Here is a 20,422-nt window from a genome sequence, read left to right on the forward strand (position 1 = left end):
AAGAAGCTCATTCTAATTCATTACTATAGATTTTCTTAAACGGGATTTTATTAAAGCAGAACCCACCCTGCTTTGCTGTGGCCTAGGGTGGATGGGCCTAGGACGACTCTCTGCTGTGTATAAATATGTAATGAGGATCAAGAGTCAACATTCTCACCTCAGGGATACTGGGGCACCAGAGATTAGGCGACCCAGAGCCCCACTGATCTCTTGAGAAAAGTGGTGGAAAGAACCTCTGTACTGATAGCAGCAGAGCCTGCAGAACTGGAACTGAGGAATTAACAGGGCTTCCTTCAGTCTCTGAGAAGAATTCCCCAGTATGTCAAGAACTCAAATGGAGGTGGGAGAGAGCCAAAAGGGAGGTGTCTTTTGAGGGGGCATTGGTTGATTACTGGTTGGGGAAAATGTTATTGACTATCACACAAGATGACATCACTCAAATACCCTCCATTGTATCTCAAGGGGCCCCTGTCTAAAATTCTTTAAGATGAAGTGCTGTAGAAACCCAAGGCTGCACTGTGGAGAGTTCTAACAGCAACACAATAGAGATCTCATAGGGCCTTGACAGTCACCAAAAAGGCACATTTTAATATAATTAAGCCCTATGCATGAGGTATTGTTAACCCATTTAATACGTGAGGAAACCGAGGCTCAGAGATGTTGTTGTCTTTATCCAATATCACACAGCAAGTAAATGCTGAAGCTTTTTTGGTGCCTGGACACAGACCTCCCTCAGTAATGATGGTGAGACCACAAAGTCACAGGCACTGGTAGCCACAGCTGCAATAGCCACGCCTGAAGCCACTGAACATCAGGGTGGAGAGTCACAGACCGTGGCTGCGTGAAAGGACAACTCTATCAACACTGAGAAGAATGAACAAACCAACCTGGGCCCTGCCAGGAGAAGGGAGGGGACTTGGGCCCTGGGGGTCCTGTGATTCTGCTGGGCAGGGGATTAAAGGTCAAAAACCACTACACATGTTTTTCAGGCCACAGATCGTTCCTCAACTACCCCACCCCCCCAAGCTCTGCCTCACTCAATCCCAGGATGGCTGGGTAAGCAAGGGTAAATACGCTGTCCATTTTTTCACGTATAACACACTTTATCAACTTTATTTCCTGTGTCTAAACAGCAAAATATGACTCCCGAGGCTTCCAGAAGGAATTGAGAGTCTTCTGACCAAGAAATAGCCTTTCAAACAACTTGGAAACTTGTTTGAGAGTGCCATTATCTGGGAGAGATGATTCTCTGAAATTTTCCACTCTAGGCTCTTCTTTCTTCCTTAGGAGGAAACACCAAGTTTGGTCCAAGAATTCTTCCTGCGGACACTGGCTTTGGTCCACAGAGCCCCCTCCCCGACCCAGCACCTCTGTAGCTCCCTGCCTTCCCCGCCCCATGGCCCCTCTCACCCCACTTTGCCCCTCTATCCTTCCTACCTCTACTGCGCCTTCGGCTCCGCGAGGGGTCAGTGTAAAAGGTCAGCTGGGGGTCATTTTCTGCCTCTGTGCTAGAATCCCCTTCAGGGTTCAGGAAGGCGGAACCAGCTGTAATGAAAAGACAAGGGCAAAAGCAATGTCTTCAGTTTTGTCTTCATGACACCAAATCATTGGGCAAGTTCAAGAGGAAAACACGAGCAGGGTGACTGACAATCTGGGAGGAGTAGCCACAGGGATTGGAGCTTCCTGACACACAGATTTACTGGAGAAGGAGACCTTGACATGACAGCCATCACTAGAGCCCTACATCCACCCAGCCCATGCTCCTACTGAGGAGAGCCACCTGCCAGAGAGGACCATCGTGGACGGTACGTGGAAAAGGAAGAAAGGGAAATTTCCCTCATTACACGTCGTGATTCTGGTTGATAGAGGCTGGAATTATGTCCTAAGGGGCATATGTCTATATGTCTTAATATCTATGTTGTATTTTTTAACTGGTTCTAGGATTAATATATATTCAATGTGAAAAAGAGAAAAAAGAATAAACAGAAGACCCCCAAATGTTTAAAAGGAACAACGCTGGTGTCCTCTAAATCCTCCAAGTCAGAGAAAGACTCTGTTAACATTTGATGAATACACTCTCCATCTTTTTTCTGACACAGAAGCAGATAAAGGTTTTTTAAGTTCCCCTTAAAAATGGCATTCTGCTGTACCTTCTATTTTACAACCTCATTTTTCCCCATTTAATAGATGGGTGGGCAACTTTCCATATTAACAAGTATAGATCTATAGTATCATCTTAAGCCAGTGGACGGGAGACAGATGTGCAGGTAGTTAAGCAATTCCCCACTGATGGACATTTAAGCTACTTCCAATTTTTTGCTCTTTTAAACAACGCTGGGATGAACAGCCTTTTACACACATCTTTGCACACTTGTCCAATTATTATTTACTAAGGATAAATTCTCATTGTTAAAATGACTTGCTCAAAAGGTGTGCATACATTTAAATTTGTTGAAGTAACACACAACAGGCCTGTAGAAAGACTGCGACCAAACACAGCCCCTCTAGCCGTGTCAGAGAGTGAGGGGGTCAAGGATATTAACGGCCCTGCCTCTGCTGATATTAAGGAAGCCACCTTCAAGCCCTAACACCGGACGCGGGTACCTCTTGCTTTGTTGTTGATCCTCTTTCTCTGGCTGCTGGAGGTGTGAGAAAGCAGAGTGGCCTGCTGGTGGTTGGCGTCCACGGGGCTGGTAGCAATGATGTTATCTTTATACTTGTTCATCAGCGACAGCTTGGCATTGTCGCTTCCTGTATAAGGAAAGGCCAAGGCAGAAACTTTAAGAGAAAAGGCCAAAGAAAGTGAGAGCAAGGAAATCTGCATGAACCAAGTAGATGGGGTTTCACAGAAACTGAAATATGAAAGCTTTAAAGTGAGAGACTGGCAGAGACTGAAATGCTTCTTTTTCATTTCTAGGGGACTACAGAGTTATGAGAGAAGGGGTGAAGGAAGGAAATCCAATTCAACCAATTCTGTATTGATAGGGTCACCACGTGTGGCCGTTTGGTGAGATACAGACTGCAGATTTCTTTCCTTTGGTCAGCACAGAGTTTCACAGAAATTTGAATTTGGGCACATTCAGGCAGAACTTGCCCCCTCTCTTTCATCCCAGTCTGCTCCGTTCCCTATTGTTGACGTCCAGCTCTCTCACGTATTTGTGCTATCTGCCTGCTCCCTGAGTCTCTAATCATATGGCTACTTGGTGGGCTTAGCACTATGGCAGGTGCTATGGAATATATGAGATATTGAAGACACATCCCCTAGTCTCAAGGAATGTCTAGACTTTAAATCTTATTAAGACATGCCTAGTCATAGGATCTTCTCTAGATAACAAGCAGAATGGAAACCTCTATGATGTGATTTCAAGCCCCACAGAAAGTCCACATATCTTAAGCAATATTCAGTTTCAAAATGTCTTCTTCAAAGATAATTGGGCAGTTCCTTGAAGGATCATTGTCTTGGGGTTTTATCTACAGATAGTTGTTATTTATAGAAGTATGAGAGATAGGCTATAAATGAAAAGTACAGTCATTTCCTCTCTGCATTTTACCGACTCTGGTCTTGTTCAGCCACGTTAGATCCAAGTCTCTTCCACCCAGTGTCTCATAGATGCACAAAGCATCTGAGGTCAAACAGTTTGATTGTATTCCTTTATTTTCTCTGAAGAAGTACATCCCTTGTAAAGACCACAGAGGTATGGGCAAGACAACACAACTAAAACACTCCAGGCCAAAGTCTCAGTAGTCATAGAAAAGAAAGATACCTCTGTCCCCTCCACTTCAATGGAAAATTTAATTGCCCGCACAAACATACTATATACAAAAATGTCACACACACACACGTTGATCTTTTCTGCTATATCCCTATTTTCCTGAGGACTGCTCATTATATATGAAAAAGCCTCTAACTCACTCTTCTGTTGGATGTAAAAGTACCTCTACTTCCAGTGCAAAGTGGAAGTGGAGAGGGATCCAATTTACCCTTGTTCTTCTGATTTCGTATATTAGAAAACAGCTCCCATCATCTCAGGAAAATGCTTACGCTTCTTGCCCACCTGGGAAAGGGCACTGGCACATCCCATTATGTATGACAACCAGCCATGAAATTAGAAAACAGCTGTTCCCTACCCACTCCCTAGTGCCCTGAGACAAGGACCGAGTCACCCACGAGTCACCCACCTGGCGTGAGGTCCATCCCTGCCTTCTCGTTGCAGCCCTGCAGGGAGTCGAGGGTGCGGGTAACCTGGCTGGCGAAGTCCTCCCCTCCGTTCATGCACTCCCTCTGCAGGTGGTGGCGCAGGTCAGTGATGTCGTACTCGTAGCCATCCAGGATGGGTGTCTCCCGGATGCTCAGGGTGCCGCTGGAATTGTGGCCCTGCACGCGGGCATTGCGCAGACTCTCCCGCCCGTGCCCGCCGATCAGCACAGAAGGAATGTAGTGAATCTCATTGGCAGCCTCAGCGCTGGCACTCTTCTGGGGCTGGGGGACCCGGCGGCGCTTGCACCAGCGCCGGCGAGTGTATAGGATCATCACAAGGCACAAGATGGACAGCAGCAGCGCTATCATGCCACCCTGGGAAGAGAGGGCAGCAGGTGGACGCAGGAAGATGGGTGAGCTCGTCCCACCAAGGGGCCTCACCCCTCCCACTGTTACGATCCATCACTCACTCATTAATTCATTCATTCACTTAGGTGCAGTAAGCGCTTATAGCAAGCATCACTCAGCAGCAAAGGGACAGTCTGCTGTGATCGGTGATCAGGGTGAAAGAAAAATGGAACTGGGATGATCAGTGCATCATTTCAAGTGATCCATGGTTGCTTCTGGCTTAGCAAACAATTTGAAGAAGAAAGAAGTCTTTGTGATTGTATATATGTATATGTGTGTGTGTGTGTGTGTGTGTGTGTGTGTGTGCATAATTTCAGCTGCAGAAATAAGAGAGAGGGTTTTTTTAAGGCAGATCTGCTATATGTAAAGCTGGTTTCAGGCCAATTTTTAGCAGTGGGATGGCATCTGGTTTCTTTCTCTTTCATATCTTAAAATCAATCATATATAGATTCTAACTCTGCCTCCACCAACCATCAGCAAGTCCTATAAGTTCGAAACCTCAGATTCTGTATAATGGAGAAGATACCACAGATTCCTCATCTGTATAATGGAAAACACCCTCACAGGGTGGTGTAAGCACTAAGTTAGGTAACTATGTAACACATCTAATAGATTGTATCACAGGGAGTCAAGGCTGTCAGTCTAACCTTAAACGTCTCCATCAGAGTAATTGCCCGAGCAGGAGAAAACCAGACCCATCGGAAGAGAAGTTTACATCCATCAGGAACTTACAACCAAGTGTGCAGAGAAATCTCATCATTTGAACATGACTTTTGGGGTCACTGCTGCTTTAGGAGACAGGCTTCTCCCACTCACACAGTCCTGAGTGATGTTCCCATTCTTGCTAAGCTCAAGAGAAGGGACTGAGACCCACGTCGTCCTGGACTCAGGCTGGCAGAGGAGTTTCCTTCTGAACCTTCTGGTACTCCAGGGCCATCCTCTGAGGCCATTACTTAAAAGCCTGAACACAGCTAAGTTGTCCGTCAGAAACGAGGATGCAGTGCTCAGCGAGGCTGAACACCTCGCCTTCACGTGTGCCCAGGGCAGTGTTTGGAGGGAAGGGCTTACAAGCCCATTGCTGCACAGCACTCAGTGGGCATAAATCTTCCCGTGCACAATCTGTATTCACTCCCTTTATTTTGGTCAATATCCCTCGGAACCTATTTCATTAGGTGGGCGTGTGCCAAATGGCTCTGCTCTCAGTCTTGGGCTTCAATCACTGCCGCCCCATCATATAGGCTAGAGGTGAAAACCCTCTATTAATTCCCAGGGGCTCGCCCACACAATGCTGGGTCAAGATGATTCCCTTGAATATATTAGAGGGGGCTTTTTCCAGTCTCATAATAATTATATCTTAGATTTATAAAGTTCCTCTCCCTGTAAATTTTCCCATTTATCCTCCCTCTCCCCCCATCACTGTGAGCAAAGGAGCACGTGCATACGCACTCACACACATGATGTTGCTGCTTTCCAACAGGCAGCTCAGAGGAGCTGAGACAAGAAGTAACAGAGTCAGCTGTCAAGTGACCTGTCATGTTGGGTGGCTTTTTGGAGACACACACTGGCCTCCAGGTTTTCAAATTTTTCTTTTATCTGCATAACCCTTTCTCCTGGTGAAATCTCTCAAGCAAGTACACAGAAAGCATGAATGTGAAGCTGCTCAGGTTACAGTGGGGGTGGGAGTCCAGAGCCAAGCATCCTAGGTCTCTGATAAGTGCCACCTCTGCCAGCCATGATCCCTCCCTCCTGGCAGCCCTGCAGACGTGCACAGAGAGCCCCTGGGGCACCTCAACAGGGCAGAACTGAGCCCTGCACCCGTTTGCTGAGAATGAGCATTTGAGTCCAACCCAGTGGTTTTTCGGCAGACCCTTTATCTCAGAGCCAGACCCACTAACTTTCCTTCTTCCCAAATTGAAACTGCAACAATAGGTAATTAAGCCACACAGAAAGAATAACTTCCCCAGCGAGGGAAGTTGTCAGACATTGAATTAGGCAAGTGAAAGCTCGAGGTAATTTTATTCCCTAAAGAGCTGTAAGGGGGGCATAAACATCAATCTCCTGGGAATGGTTTAAGCACCATTCTTCCTGCTCGAAGAGAGGTCTTCAGGCGCCCCTTCCACTCTTCCTCTCTGATTCTCCTTTCAGTTGCTCACAACGGGGTTGTGATAAGATCCAGGCCATAGGTTCCTGCCCCATATTACACAGGAATAAAGCAACGACAGTGGTCTGTTAATGGGGCTTTTACTTTGTATCAGACATTTGCCCCAAATGTTCTACACTTTTAACTCTGAGAGGTAGGGTCAACTATTACCCCATTTTACATTTGAAAAGGCTAGGGCACAGAGGCTGAATAACTTGTGCAAGGTCACACAGCAAATGAATCATAGGACTGGAATGGGGCCAAAATGACTCCCAGTCCAGAGCCTACCTTCTTAACCACTAGGCTGCAGTCACCCTGAGTGAGCTTTGCTCACTGGAGACATATACACCCTGGCATCTATCTCATGAATTGTAACAGGACAGAGTAGGAGAATATGGGTAATTCCACCTGAATCCATCCTCACCTTTCGAAGGAAAAAGAGAAACTACTCAAAGTGCACATCTAGCTGACAAAGAAACACTGTCGTAAACAAAGGACCTTGCACCAAGCACCCACTCAAGCGTCCGACTCAAGGTTAGTAGGCAGGGCAAAGACAGCAGGTGCATTTCAAGGTCTCTGTGCTAAAATAAGACTGTGCCTCACACACCACTACATGCATGGAGGATACCATTAGACTCTCAATTTAGTTGAATTTCAACAGAGAAATCTGTGTTCTCTCTCAACTGTGAGATCCAGTGAAAATCTTTAGACACAGCCCCTCCTCTTCTGAAGAAATGAAGGCCCAGAGAAACTACAAAACTAAACAGTGTAGAACTGGTTCTACACCCAGATCCTCTTCCACTGCTCTTTTCATGGTACTGTTTTGTTAGGTTCATCCCCTTTACCACATAGGGGCCTAGACACTCAATTAGCAATATTTTATGCTAATTTTTAAAAAAATAACAACTCATAGGGAGCTAGAATACAAGTTTTTGTTTGGCTAAGCCAGTTCATTTAGCAGCTCTAGTATTGCTTTAGCAAAACATTCCCTCTGCTTAGAGTCACGGACTCCAGATGACCTCAGTTTTTTAATAATCAGTTACCAATAATGAGCTCCAGCCATTAGGTGAAACTCAGCACAGGCATATGAAAAAACATTCTCAGGCACTCAAGTTGTGGAATAGTCTCTCTGCATCTATAACCCAAAATGATGGCAGATGTCACAACACTTTGTTATGACTTACTAGTTGTGGACTATTATCGAAATAATAATATACATAAGTTATATGATATTAATTTGTAATACTATTTAATAATAATAATAATATGTTGTAATAATAATTTGTAAAATCACTACACACAAATCCCTCTGGAATGCTTATCTGCTCTATCCAGTGAGGAGGGAGTAGGTAGGAGAACTTTACGTATAGGGCCTCCACTATACTGGGAAAAGGCATGGGTGTAGCCACTTTGATAATGTTCCGTCTATGGTGAGGACTCAAATCCAGCGCTCAAATTCGATTGCTTTTGCATTCCTGTGATAAACCAAGGTTCTTTGATGTTACCATTATTTTTAACCCTTCTACTTCCATCGGAGATTTTAAGCAGTTTCAGTGAAACTCACAGAGGCTCTAGGATTTTTCTTTCAAATAACCTAATGAAACCAAGAGGTGGCAGATGAATGGAAAGAAAGCCTAGGCCAAGAAGGGCTAGGAGCTTCCTAATAATCAAGTCAAAAAGAACAAGGCGAGTTCTTGTCTGACAAAAGAAAATTTGTTGGTAAACTTATAGTTACCAAAGGGGAAAGGGGGGAGTGATAGATTAAGAGTTTGGGATTGGCAGATACAGACTACTATATATAAAACAGATAAACAACAAGGTCCTACTGTATAGCACAAGGAACTATATTCAATATCTTATAATAACCTATAATGGAAGAGAATCTGAAATAATATATACACAACTGAATCACTTTACTACACCTGAAACTAACACAACATTGTAAACCAACTATATTTAATAAAAAAAAAAAAAAAAAAAAAGAAAGTTTGTTGGGAGGAACAAACTTCCTCTAAGCATTCAACCCCATTCAAATAGACTTCCACCTGGCATGTGAACATGAGCATACTGACAAACGCAGTGGGCAATGTGATCTCCCAGGCTTTAAAGAAGTGCACAGGAGTTCTTCCTATACCTACACCTTGCTTTGAGCTTCTGCATTACCCTAGCTGTGTTCAGAGTATGTGCTTCATTTATGTGTTAACTTGAATTTTTATGGCAAAACAAAACAAACAAACAGAAAAACCATTAAGGTACATCTGGACCCAAGTGAGAAGTAACAAAATGCAAACTTTGAACATTAAAAAAATAACACTGACAGCAAGATATGCAATTGTTTTGCTCTTTATTCATCTTTTCATGAGTTTTCTGATTATTCTATTGATTTCCCTCAAAACTGTTAAAATTTTTGTATCTACAAGTATGTTTGGGGTATATGAAATCTCCACATCTATTAATAAGATGCTTGCAAAAAATGGTATTTAAAAATATATTTTTCTTTAAAAAACATCAATAAATCATTTCTGCTGGCTTTAACAGAGATCAAACAAATGAAATCAGCTTTTATTTTCTCATGAAACTGACATTTTGGGCACTTACCTGAGAGAGTAGTATGAGGTTTGTGAGATAATTTGCAGATTTTGTAATACTTATGTAACAATATTTTATATAGCACTGATGGTGATTGCTCAGGGATAGAAAGTTCTAGGCAGATTTCCCTTTTATGCTCATCCCAGTCTTGCAGGCCAAGCACAAGACTGTCTCATTATCTGACCTGTGTATTCATCCTGGGTCTGGGTCATTCCTCATTCCCTTAGCTAACCCTTACTTGTCCTTTAAAGTCAGTTCAGTGACATAACCTCAGCCAATTCTTCCCTATATCACTGAACCACCCATAGAACCTTCCACATAACTAACCAAAGTACTGTTATCTCTGATTTGCTTGTTGATCTCATCTACTAGATTATAGACTTCATGAGAGCAGAGGATGCTAAGTTCCAGGGTCAATCCTAGTGCCTTCCATGAAGTAGGTGTTCAAAAACTGTGGAAGGAAGGGTGGAAAGAAGGGAGGGAGGAAAGGAGGGAGGGCGGGAGGCGGGGAAGAAGGGGAGGTCAACTTTGAGTATCTTTCAATATGGACATCATCTATGTGCCTGCAAGCAAAGCTTATATGTCAGTTGCTTATGTGACTCATCCATTCAATTCATTACTCAATCATTCAACAGATATTTACTCACTTTAGCGAGTCATTTTTCTTATGGTCACTGTTATGCAGATACTGCAGTGAATAATAAAGGAATAGGTCCTGAACTCATGGGGTTTACATTTGAGTTAGAGAAAATAATCTCTATAATTTGGTTTTTAAAGGTAAACATAGGCACAAAAGGAAGATAAAAACAGATCACAAGGACTGGAAATAGCCTGCCATTACTTCTTTTCTTATAACAGAAGAAACTGTGATAGGTAAAGATATTTGGACTGGAGGTTATACTCTAGGTATAACCTATAATGTCAGGGGCCAGTAAAATCCTTACATTATCCCAAATCAGTGTCATATGATCAGTAAATCCCAACAAAAAGAATCCATATTTATCAAATTTCACCAAAGTTTAGGGAGTCACCTGGGTTTTGTGAACCCTTGGCAGAGAAGTGGAAAAGCTGAGATTATGTTTCCAGCTACCATCTGTCAAGTGGCTGCAGACAATCAATCAGCTCACATTTCAAAGCTTAGCTTTGCCCTAGGAGTAACCAGAAGAGTGAATCTGAGACATAATTAATTATCCCTCAAGGCAACTGGACACACTGAATTCAAATTATATTCCTAAAGGAATTAAATGGTGGTTAAAAACCAAGAATAAAATAGATGAGTTTGGTGGCCTGTCACCTATTTTTCCCCAATAACAAAGCCCGAAGGTCTAGGGCAAATGCCCTCTCTCACAGATGACAGTGATCATTTCTATCTCTCTCCAGCTTTCAAAGAAGACAGACCAAGAGGAGAAAAACTGTGTAAGCCCATATGGCAATGCTGCTCGCTTTCTAATCTAGATCCAAATATCCCAGGGGTAGGGAATGGATGAGGTGAATAGACGATTTTCAAGGTCCCATCCAATCCTACATTTCTCTGAGCCCAGTGGAAAACTATAGTAAGTTTCTAATAGCATGTAAGTCACCAATAAAATAGCAGAGCTAACCAGAACAACTTTGTGCAAGTTGCACAGCCTCTCTGAACCTATCCCAGGCCTTCATCTATCAAGTGAAGTGATTAAAAGAAATGCACTGACTCTTCCAAATTGGAAACTTCCTGATTATAACACTGATACCTGTCAAACTGGAAATAGCTCTCAGCTGGTAAACTGATTATGGAAAAAAATATTTGTGAGCTCTTCTTGCCCAGTAATGCCAGAAACTACAGACCAAGGAACTGATCCTTCAGAGGCAGGCTATCAACTCCAGCTAGCCAATGCAGCCCTGATAAGCAGACCCACCCGCTTCCCCAAAGGCACAATAGGCCTTGGAAATCAGAAGATGTCATCGAAATTGTATTAACACATTCTTGACCTTGAGGATACTTTTACTGCCAGGAGTCCCTAAACTCGAAGAGAAAGCCCCTTGGTTTGCTCTTCTGGCAGATTCTCTTTTCTGTGGTGGCTGGTGAACAGAAATCCATTATCCTCTGCCCATCTCCTTCCCAAACAGAAGACAAAAGCTACAGGTTAAGCCTATTAAGTAGTGGGTGCAATTTATAAATTATTAGGAACATTACCTCCCCTTGGGGGTTTGCTGAAGTCTTTAATCGTGTGGAAATGCTTTCCAGTTGCCACAGGCCACCACGTTAATTAAGAGGCTTCAATATTCCTCTGGGGCTTCTGATGTGAATTGCACATCCCACTGGCAGGGGACAGATCTGCCCTGCCTGGTTAGCCTCTCACTGGAGCCTGCTGCCATGAGATGCTTCAGAACCCCAGCCCCACCCTTCTAAGTCCAAATATCCAAAGCGTAGGGAAGACATAGGATGTCCCCCCAAGATCTCTCATTAAAATGCCATTTGGGGGGTAAAGATAGGGACCAGGCAGCCTTCCATATATAAGCAAGAGAAAAACTCTAAGATCAAGAGCTCCCTAGGTTAGGCAGGTTGACATCAGAGGGCCCTCCCAACCCAAGGAGGCTATAAGCATGAAGTTCTTCTCAAGAGGAAACTCAACTTTATAGCTTTTAATTTTTTTTTATTTTCCCAGGTCTAAAAGTTTTGATTCTATTAGGTTTTGATCACTGTCTTTCTTCTTTAATCTGGGAAGTTTGTCTTCAACTTCCCTGTGAGGCTTCAGGATTTTCAGCTAATGAGAGCCTGAAGCTCTGCAGGGAAAGTGGCTACAGTCTAGCATGCTGGAGCCAGCCTGGGCTATTTCAAGTTGTCCTCTTTCAGGTTCTTTTTATAGAGCTGCTTTTTTAGTTCTTGGGATTTTTCTTACCTCTGAGGCTTGACTTTGCTGTCCCAAAGAAAAAGCAAGGGAGTGCATTTGTGCATAAGGAGCTCAGAGCTCTCTGATCACTAGTAGCTTGGGGAACCTGCCGTTTGCCTTAATGAGAAGGCTGAGGTCGAGTGGAGCTGGACGAAGCAGGGTGACAGAAGCAGCTTGCCACGGCTGGCTTTTCCGGGCCCAAGGCTACCCTAATGGATCCCCTAATTCCAAAGACTGACCTAGATTGTTGCAGAGTGAGAGAGCCGTGAGGAATCAGGCAACAGAGGCAAAGCTGAGGTCCTCCACTCCCTCAAGATGTAGACTTAGAAAATTTCTGAGACATGCTGCTGCTTAGTCAGACATTATGGATGGGACCGCAATCAGTGCTATGTTAAGAGGCTGGCCCCACGTGTGACCCATCGTGTGGGTGTGTGCGTGCATGCACGTGCACAAATGTGTGCATTGTGCATGACAGGCAGGCTGGGAGATAAACGGGTCCACACGGAAGCAAAAGCACGCCAGGTCGCTGTCTCAACAACCCATGGGCAGAGCTGCGTGAGACAGGCTCCCTCCACGGACCATGTGCACCAGCCCTTCAGAACTTCACAAGCCAAGCATGAAGCCAATAAATAAATATCTCCAGCTGGATAATGCTCCATGCCTATTCTTGGCCACGTTATTTTCCCCCTTTCCTTTGTTTTTATGCAGTAGGTGATCTCAATGAAGTAAAATAATAACAATAATCTGCTCCATTAGGACCAAGCATTAAGGGAATTATTGAACAAGTAACAGAAGAGGCAGCTGGCACGGTATATGCTAATGACCATTAGCATGACTTTAACCCTCTTTCTCTCTGAACATAATGGAGTTGTTAAACCCTCTTCCTCCCATCTCCCCAGACGTCAGGTAGCCCAGCCCAAGGGGAGGAGAGGAGGTCTCAGAGACCTAACAGCTCTGTGGGCAGCAGCTGGGGCTGAGCAAATGAAAACCAACTGAGGGCAGACATTGTGCAAGACCCCTGTGGGGATTCCAATGCCCTGTGGAAATTCCAATGACTTCAGATGAAAAAAGTTGGGAATAAAACAGAGAGAGTGTCAAAATGTCAAGATTTCCCTCATTTGGGCACATATTCATCAATATCACTCTCTGAACCAGGTCTTTTTTTTTTTTTCAAAAGGTCTTTTTTCCTCCCCAGCTAAAAACTGAGATGCACCTTTAAAGGCTGCATAATCCAGGAGATGCCTGCGAGGGGACAGGTAGAAGGCCCTTCACATAGGTGCGGGCCTTGACCATATTTCTGTCCCACAAACAGAGGTCCAACTTTATCATTATGATTGCCATGAGGTCTGCTGTGGCAGGGTCTAGTCAAGTATTCAGAAGCCCTGCCAGGGTTTTTCTTTCACAGTAGAACCTCCAATGGCACAGTGTCTGGATTGGGAGAGGTGACAATCCTACAGAGCTGACGGTTAGCTTTGCAAAGATTTCGGAGCTACATACCACTACAAAAGCATTTCTCAGCTCCTATAGCAATCCCATTACATATGCTTAATTCCTCCCCTGAATTCCTGCCTTATTCTGCAATTCTACACACACACTGCCTTATTCCTATAGTATCGGCACAATGGAGGAGAAATAATAACAACCATTTGTAAAGTACATACCGTGTGCCAAACACAGTGAATGGTGAGCTACCAGTATCATTTTATTTAATCCTACCAATAGATATAAGTAGTAGGAATTACCATTTCCATTTTTTAGGTGACGAAACAGGAGATCAGAGGGGCTACATAATTTGCTCAAACCAAGACTCAACCATTGATCTTAACAATGTTGTTTTATGACCTTGTTGAGTAGAAAGGAGCCCACCACTGTAGCCTGGGCTGCAATTCCCCAACTTCCCATCTTCTCCAAATTAAGCCCTGGTGGTCTTGCTCCTATATCTAACTCTTAGGGTTATGCAAGTAAGGATTCTCAAATGTCTACACTCAGTACTGTCTTCACTGCCTGCCCCAGATGCCCCCAATCTTCTTCAATTAAGTTGATCAGTTAATGTAATCACTGGGTTGACCAAGTGCATAATTTCAAGCAATAATTTAATTGTCCCAAGGGCGGCCAGACTTACTGGGCTGTCGTTTTGACATGGGAAGAGAAAACTTACGGAGATATCTGTTCTTGGGTGGATGTTTTCTAAGTGAAATCAAATGCCTTTAGGGCCAACAGGCACAGGCGCTCAACTATCTCCTTGAGAATAGCCTGGCACACTTGCACACAAACTCAGGTCTCTTTGCTGCTTGTAAGCCCTTGTTCTGGGGTCAGAGCCCTAAGAGGAACAGTAGCTGTGTTCCATAATATAACAACACATGTAGAAGATAGGCTGGGGAGAAAATGTGGGACTTGAACACTTGCAGGGAAATTAGAACCTGCATCAGTCAGGTCACCCAAAAGACTGCTGGCCAACAGATTTGGAAAAGGTAGGAGAAACCCTGCAGGTCATGTTTTGCATTAGGGCCCTAACAATGATAATGGTCACTCCCAATGCAAGTCATTTAATGCTGATCAAATACAGAGGTTAGCAAAACTCTTATTCATGGCTTTCTGCTCATAAAGCTCTTCTAACTTGTAACTTATTTGACCCACAATGCTAAGGAGAATAACGGGCATCCATGGTCACATCTCTTGTAACACTCCAGCTGTGACTCAATCTTGGCACCAAGTAATATGCATAATAGAGCTGAAGAACCGTAGCAAAGGAACAGGCAAGGGAATTAAGGACTGGGGGAGACACTGACCTACGAACACAATTAGTGTTTCACACGCTAAGACTCCCTCCAAGCCCCTCACTCCTTACCAGCAAGCTTTGTCTGACACCAAAGAGGGGAGGAGGAGGGAAGACTTACAGTCAAGAGTCTCCTCCTGGGCCATACACTAAGTGCTGTGGCTCTTGTTTCTCCCGTTAAAAAAAATTATTACAATTCAATCTTTCTCTGGAACTAATCAAGCACAAAATCTGGAGAAGAGGCCCTGTTTGTGAAGGCAATCTCCGAGCAAGACACTGACGTTCTCATTAGGGCAGGCTTCATTAAACCACCGGTTCCAACATCAGCAGCATGTTGTCTTCAGCTAATTACATTTTCGCTGGCAAAGTCATTGTACAAGTCTTCAAATCCTTCCCATCATTAATTTAAAACACATGCACACACAACAACTCCCTGCCCTGCCTCCTCCCTCGCTGGCCTCCCACCCACCCATCTCTGCGTGCTGTCAGCTTTGTTCTTCTGGTTTTCCAGGACTTCTTTCTTGTATTGGGGCTTTGGAGGGGGAGGTGATGAGGTGAAGTAGAGAACCTGTCACCTGTAAGCTTGATTTCTTCACTAGCTGACCACGGCTCACTTTGTTCCCGGCCAGATGCTAGTTATACATCCCAGGACCTTGGAGGCAAGCTCAGTGCTTGCCCGCAAAGATGGGCCAGAGCAAAGGGAAGCTGGAAGTTGAACCCAGCTCTGCCCCATCCCAGCCATGGAAGGTGACAAAAGGCCTAACTCTGCTATTGTTTTGATTTACTGATCAACAGCTTGATCACGCAGAAGTGCATCCACAGGTCAGCCTGATCTGGCCAGAGACACTCACATGATACAAAGACAGTCGGGGGTTTGTGCTTCCAAGACAACTGAATGAGGCAGACATCATCCACCCAGCAAATGCATAATCCTGTTCCCGGGGCAGGCATGTTTTCCTGACCCTGTGGAAGTTGTTCCCAGCCAGCCTGCAACATCATTACAACTTAGTGCATATCATGGCATCCACGAGGTTTCACTTTTCTACTTTTTAATAGGAGTGATTTAGTTTTTTTGCTATTCTTAACATTCAGTTCAATTGTAAGGGAGAGAGGGGCAGAGAGAGAACAGGATAGGGTGACAGGGTTGTCTATGCCCATCTCTGCGCCTTTGCCCTCTCCCTTCCCCGACATGTCCTTCCTCACCCTCCTTCTACCTCAGTTCTTCACACCCTTATAAGTCCCAGCATAAGTTCCTTTCCTTCCTGAAACCTACTTTGATTACTCCAATTCTCAGACATGGCATTCACTCCCAATTTTTAAAGCATATAAGAGCTTTTCTTAATTAATCTTTAATCCCTGATTCTGCTGTTTCCCATATCATAGCTCTGACTAGACTTGCAGGCAGAGACCATGGTTTAAAAACTTTCTACAGTCCCAGCCTTAGCGGAGGGCCCAGCCCAGAACTGACCCTCTGTAAACAGCTCACTGCTTGATTAATTACAGGGAGGCACATTCAGCTGCCTTGGCAAAGCTGATAAAGCACAAATAGCATGATATCTATACTGTCTGCTCAGAATTAAGGCTTCCATCTGGAAGCCCTCTTTGCTTTTCTCAGCTGGCTCCTTGGCCAACCCTGAGGTTCTCCCTCGGCTGTAGAGCCTCCCAGGAAGGAGTCAGCTACAGTAGGGGGTCTGCTTCCTCAACCCAAGGGAGTGAGGAATGGGAGGTCCACGCTACAGACCCATCAACCAGAGGATATTAGCTGTGTTTTCAGAAAGCATGATGGCTTCTACCTACCCAACTTCATTCTAGCTTGTACCTTTCTGTACCGTTAGCAAGCCGCTGTGAGATGGCAGAGGGCTCGTTTAAGCTGACAGAGATGCTTTTCTAGTAAAACGAACTGACCTGTGCTTGGAACTGACTGTTCTTGCTGTCCTCCACAGAGCTCTGCATGAATAGAGTCTCATCATCAGAGACGTCAAAGACATTTGTTATCACATTTTAAAACACCGGTTTAGCACCTAATTATAGGAAGAACGATATATGTGCTTTATGAAGAGTGTAAAAAAAGTCCCTTTTCTTAGAAACTAAAGCTTTAATTTTTGTTTTTATTAATATAAGCATTATTTGTATTTATGTGTGTATATATATATTCACATTTGTATGTCTAGTTCTGCAGAGTGACTGCAGGTAGGATGGAGGAGTTCTTGTTCACTCCATTCTGTAGTTGGAGAAATTAAATCTGGCTTAGCAAGAGGGCCAAACACCGTCAGGACCAACAATGTGAACAGTTTTCTCTGCCACCACACCACGACAAACGCGGGCTGTACCCTGGGCAGATCCCACAGGCACACCGAGGGTTTGATGTACTCCCAGCACCAGCTGTCACTCCATTTTTTTTCTCTCTCAGTCAAGAAGCCTCACCAGAATACAAGTTGAGTGAGAATGACCTTATTACAGGTCATTTGTAACACTGACTTCACTCTAATGGAAAAAAAGGAAACCAGTCACAAATTTCAGGACTTTACCTATGATTAGTATCAGATTCACTTGGCACACTTTACAATTGATGGGGTCACGGCACTGTGGCTGCAAACTGCAGAGGTATGAACACAGCCACTGAGGACAGGGGAAAAAAAAAAAAAAAAAAAAAAAGAACAAGATTTTTTTTATTCCTGGGAGCCTGGCTTTGCCCAGAAGTCTGGGTCAGGGACTGTCGAGTCTTCAGGTCCTGGGAGAGGCCTCTTCATTGTATAACACCAGGTGGTACCACCTTGGTCCTCATGCCATGCCATGTAATACACTCACAGCTGAAGTTCTCACTCTGAAGATCTTTCACAGTGATTTTGCTTAGTGTCAGTTAAACCAAATTTTTTTTTTTTTTTTTTTTTTCTGTGTTGGGTCTTCGTTTCTGTGCGAGGGCTTTCTCTAGTTGCGGCGAGCGGGGGCCACTCTTCATCGCGGTGCGCGGGCCTCTCACTATCGCGGCCTCTCTTGTTGCGGAGCATAGACTCCAGACGCGCAGGCTCAGTAGTTGTGGCTCACGGGCCCAGTTGCTCCGCGGCATGTGGGATCCTCCCAGACCAGGGCTCGAACCCGTGTCCCCTGCATTGGCAGGCAGATTCTCAACCACTGCGCCACCAGGGAAGCCCCCCAAATTTTAATATAGATAGAGAGAGAGAGAGAGATGGCCTTGTGACCTGGCCAGCTCTGGTGCGTGTGTCAGTCTTCCCTAAGTTCCTTTTCCACGACTATGTGGAGAGAAGAAGAGAGGTGAGGGTTTAGCGGAGAGAAAGGAACCCCAACGACCAGAGAGGAGCCCTGAGCAGAACATTCCACCAAAGGCCTTGCAACACAGAGGAAGCGGCCCTGACTGAGCACTTGGGCCCCAGTCCCAGCAGTGCCACTTACCAATCATTTGGCCCTTTGGCCTCTTTGAGCCTCAGCTTTCTATGGTGGCAGACTTGCTCGGCCTTCCCCACAGGGTCGTCTGTTCATTCCCAGAGTCTCTTTCGGCCAGGCCCTTGGCTGGGATACAGAGATACACGATCCCTCCTAGCTAGGAGATCACACTCAGTGGAGGCAGCCTCCTGCAGGGATGAGGGCTAGGGCAGGCATATGCACCAGGGAGTGCACTGGCAGGGACCCACCCTAGAGGGAAGGGGCCCAGGGACGCCTCCTAGGCGAAGTCATGGACTAATTTTAAAGAGGCATTAGAAGCGACCCCACTCAGAGGAGACAAAAGACATTTTACACCAAAAGTATGGCACTAGTGAAATCACAGATGAACTAAATAGCAAGGGAGGTCCAGGAAAGATGACTGAGCTGGTCAGTGCACCTAGAATGGAGAGTGGACACCAAGGCTTGATGGAAGAGAAGGGTCAGATCATGAGAGGTTCAACATGTTGGAATTTACGCTTCAGAGTGAGGAACTACTCAAGGCATTTTACCAGGAAGGTGACATTGTCGAAGCTGGATTTTACTAGGAACAGCCCGGTGGTAGCGAGAGGGGAGTTTTGAGGGGATGGTATCAGAAGGCAGCGTGAACAGGTGGAAAACCCATGCAGCAGTCAGCTGAGAGGTGATGGGGGCCTGTATCAGCGGTGGTGGTGGGGAGGGAAGGAAGAGAGGGATTCTAGAAACTTTCAGAAAATCAGATGAGCAGAGCTTGGTGCTGGATTGAATGAGGAGGGAGAGGGAGGAAAGGGGATCTGACCTGGGTAACCATGCTGATGGCCCTTGCACCAAGCGAGGAGAGAACACAAGAGGTGGAGAGGGTGGTGGGGAAGATAGATGATACATTTCATCTGTTCTGTGTTGTTCGGAGTGCACGTGGGACATCCAGACAGATAGATCTGTAAGTCAGAAGCTTGAGGGAGAGAAGCCAGAGCTGGAGAAAGAGACAGATGTAAGGACCAAGGGGGAAAAAACATGATACAAACAAATAATATTCATTCCACAAACACCAACTGGGGATGTTTCTTGTGTGAAGCGTTGTGCTGGTAGCTGTAAGAAATATAAAGATGAATCAGACTCAGACCAGATCCTGCCATTTAGGAACCTAGTAGAGAAGAAAAGACTCATCAAAATACTAACACACTGGATAGAAATAGATACCAGCCATGAGAGAGGCTCAGAGAAATCTTTCCTGTTGGCCTGGCCACAGGAAACCAAGAAGAAGCCATGGTCTCTGGTTGAGAGATTGGGGAAGGTGGCCAGGGGGAGATGTTTGAGGGAGGATGTAAAAGATAGGTAGGGGGCTTCCCTGGTGGCGCAGTGGTTGAGAATCTGCCTGCTAATGCAGGGGACATGGGTTCGAGCCCTGGTCTGGGAAGATCCCACATGCCGCGGAGCGGCTGGGCCCGTGAGCCACAACTGCTGAGCCTGCGCGTCTGGAGCCTGTGCCCCGCAACGGGAGGGGCCGCGATGGTGAAAGGCCCGCGCAACGCGATGAAGAGCGGTCCCCGCACCGCGATGAAGAGCGGTCCCCGCACCGCGATGAAGAGTGGCCCCCACTTGCCGTAACTGGAGAAAGCCCTCGCACGAACCGAAGACCCAACACAGCCAAAAATAAATAAATAAATAAATAAAGTAGCTATAAAAAATTAAAAAAAAAAAAGATAGGTAGGATTTGAACACATACACAGGGAGAGGAGTGGAGGGCGCAAGGGGACAATGCCATGGCCATGACAGGTACAGGGACACTGAACAGGAGAGTGCAGAAAGGGGGATCCTGGGCAAAAGAATGAGTAGGAAGACTGAGATCCTTCTGTTCCCAGATAATAAAATGCACTATTTGTGTGGATGATTCATAAGTGAAATAATGGCCTTTCTCCTCTGCAACCCTAGTGAGCTGAAAATGATATTTTCTGGGTAAGGCAGCATGTAGCACGACTGCTGGTGAAAAATGTCTGGATGTAGAAATAGCCCTTTGAATGTGT

General features: G+C 45.1%; 1 protein-coding gene across 1 annotated transcript in view; it reads right to left on the reverse strand.

The window, feature by feature from the left end:
* Positions 1–20,422, reverse strand: part of ASTN1 (astrotactin 1) — a 325,861-nt gene that overhangs the window by 168,631 nt on the left and 136,808 nt on the right. Inside the window, exons 3-5 of the mRNA XM_059937103.1 lie at positions 4,180–4,573; positions 2,605–2,751; positions 1,438–1,545 (exon numbers count right to left, since the gene is read on the reverse strand). Of these exons, the coding sequence (XP_059793086.1) occupies positions 1,438–1,545; positions 2,605–2,751; positions 4,180–4,573 (649 nt within the window). The remainder of the gene's footprint in view (positions 1–1,437; positions 1,546–2,604; positions 2,752–4,179; positions 4,574–20,422) is intronic.

Source organism: Balaenoptera ricei, chromosome 1 (genome assembly GCF_028023285.1).
Source record: "Balaenoptera ricei isolate mBalRic1 chromosome 1, mBalRic1.hap2, whole genome shotgun sequence".
NCBI lineage: Eukaryota > Metazoa > Chordata > Mammalia > Artiodactyla > Balaenopteridae > Balaenoptera > Balaenoptera ricei.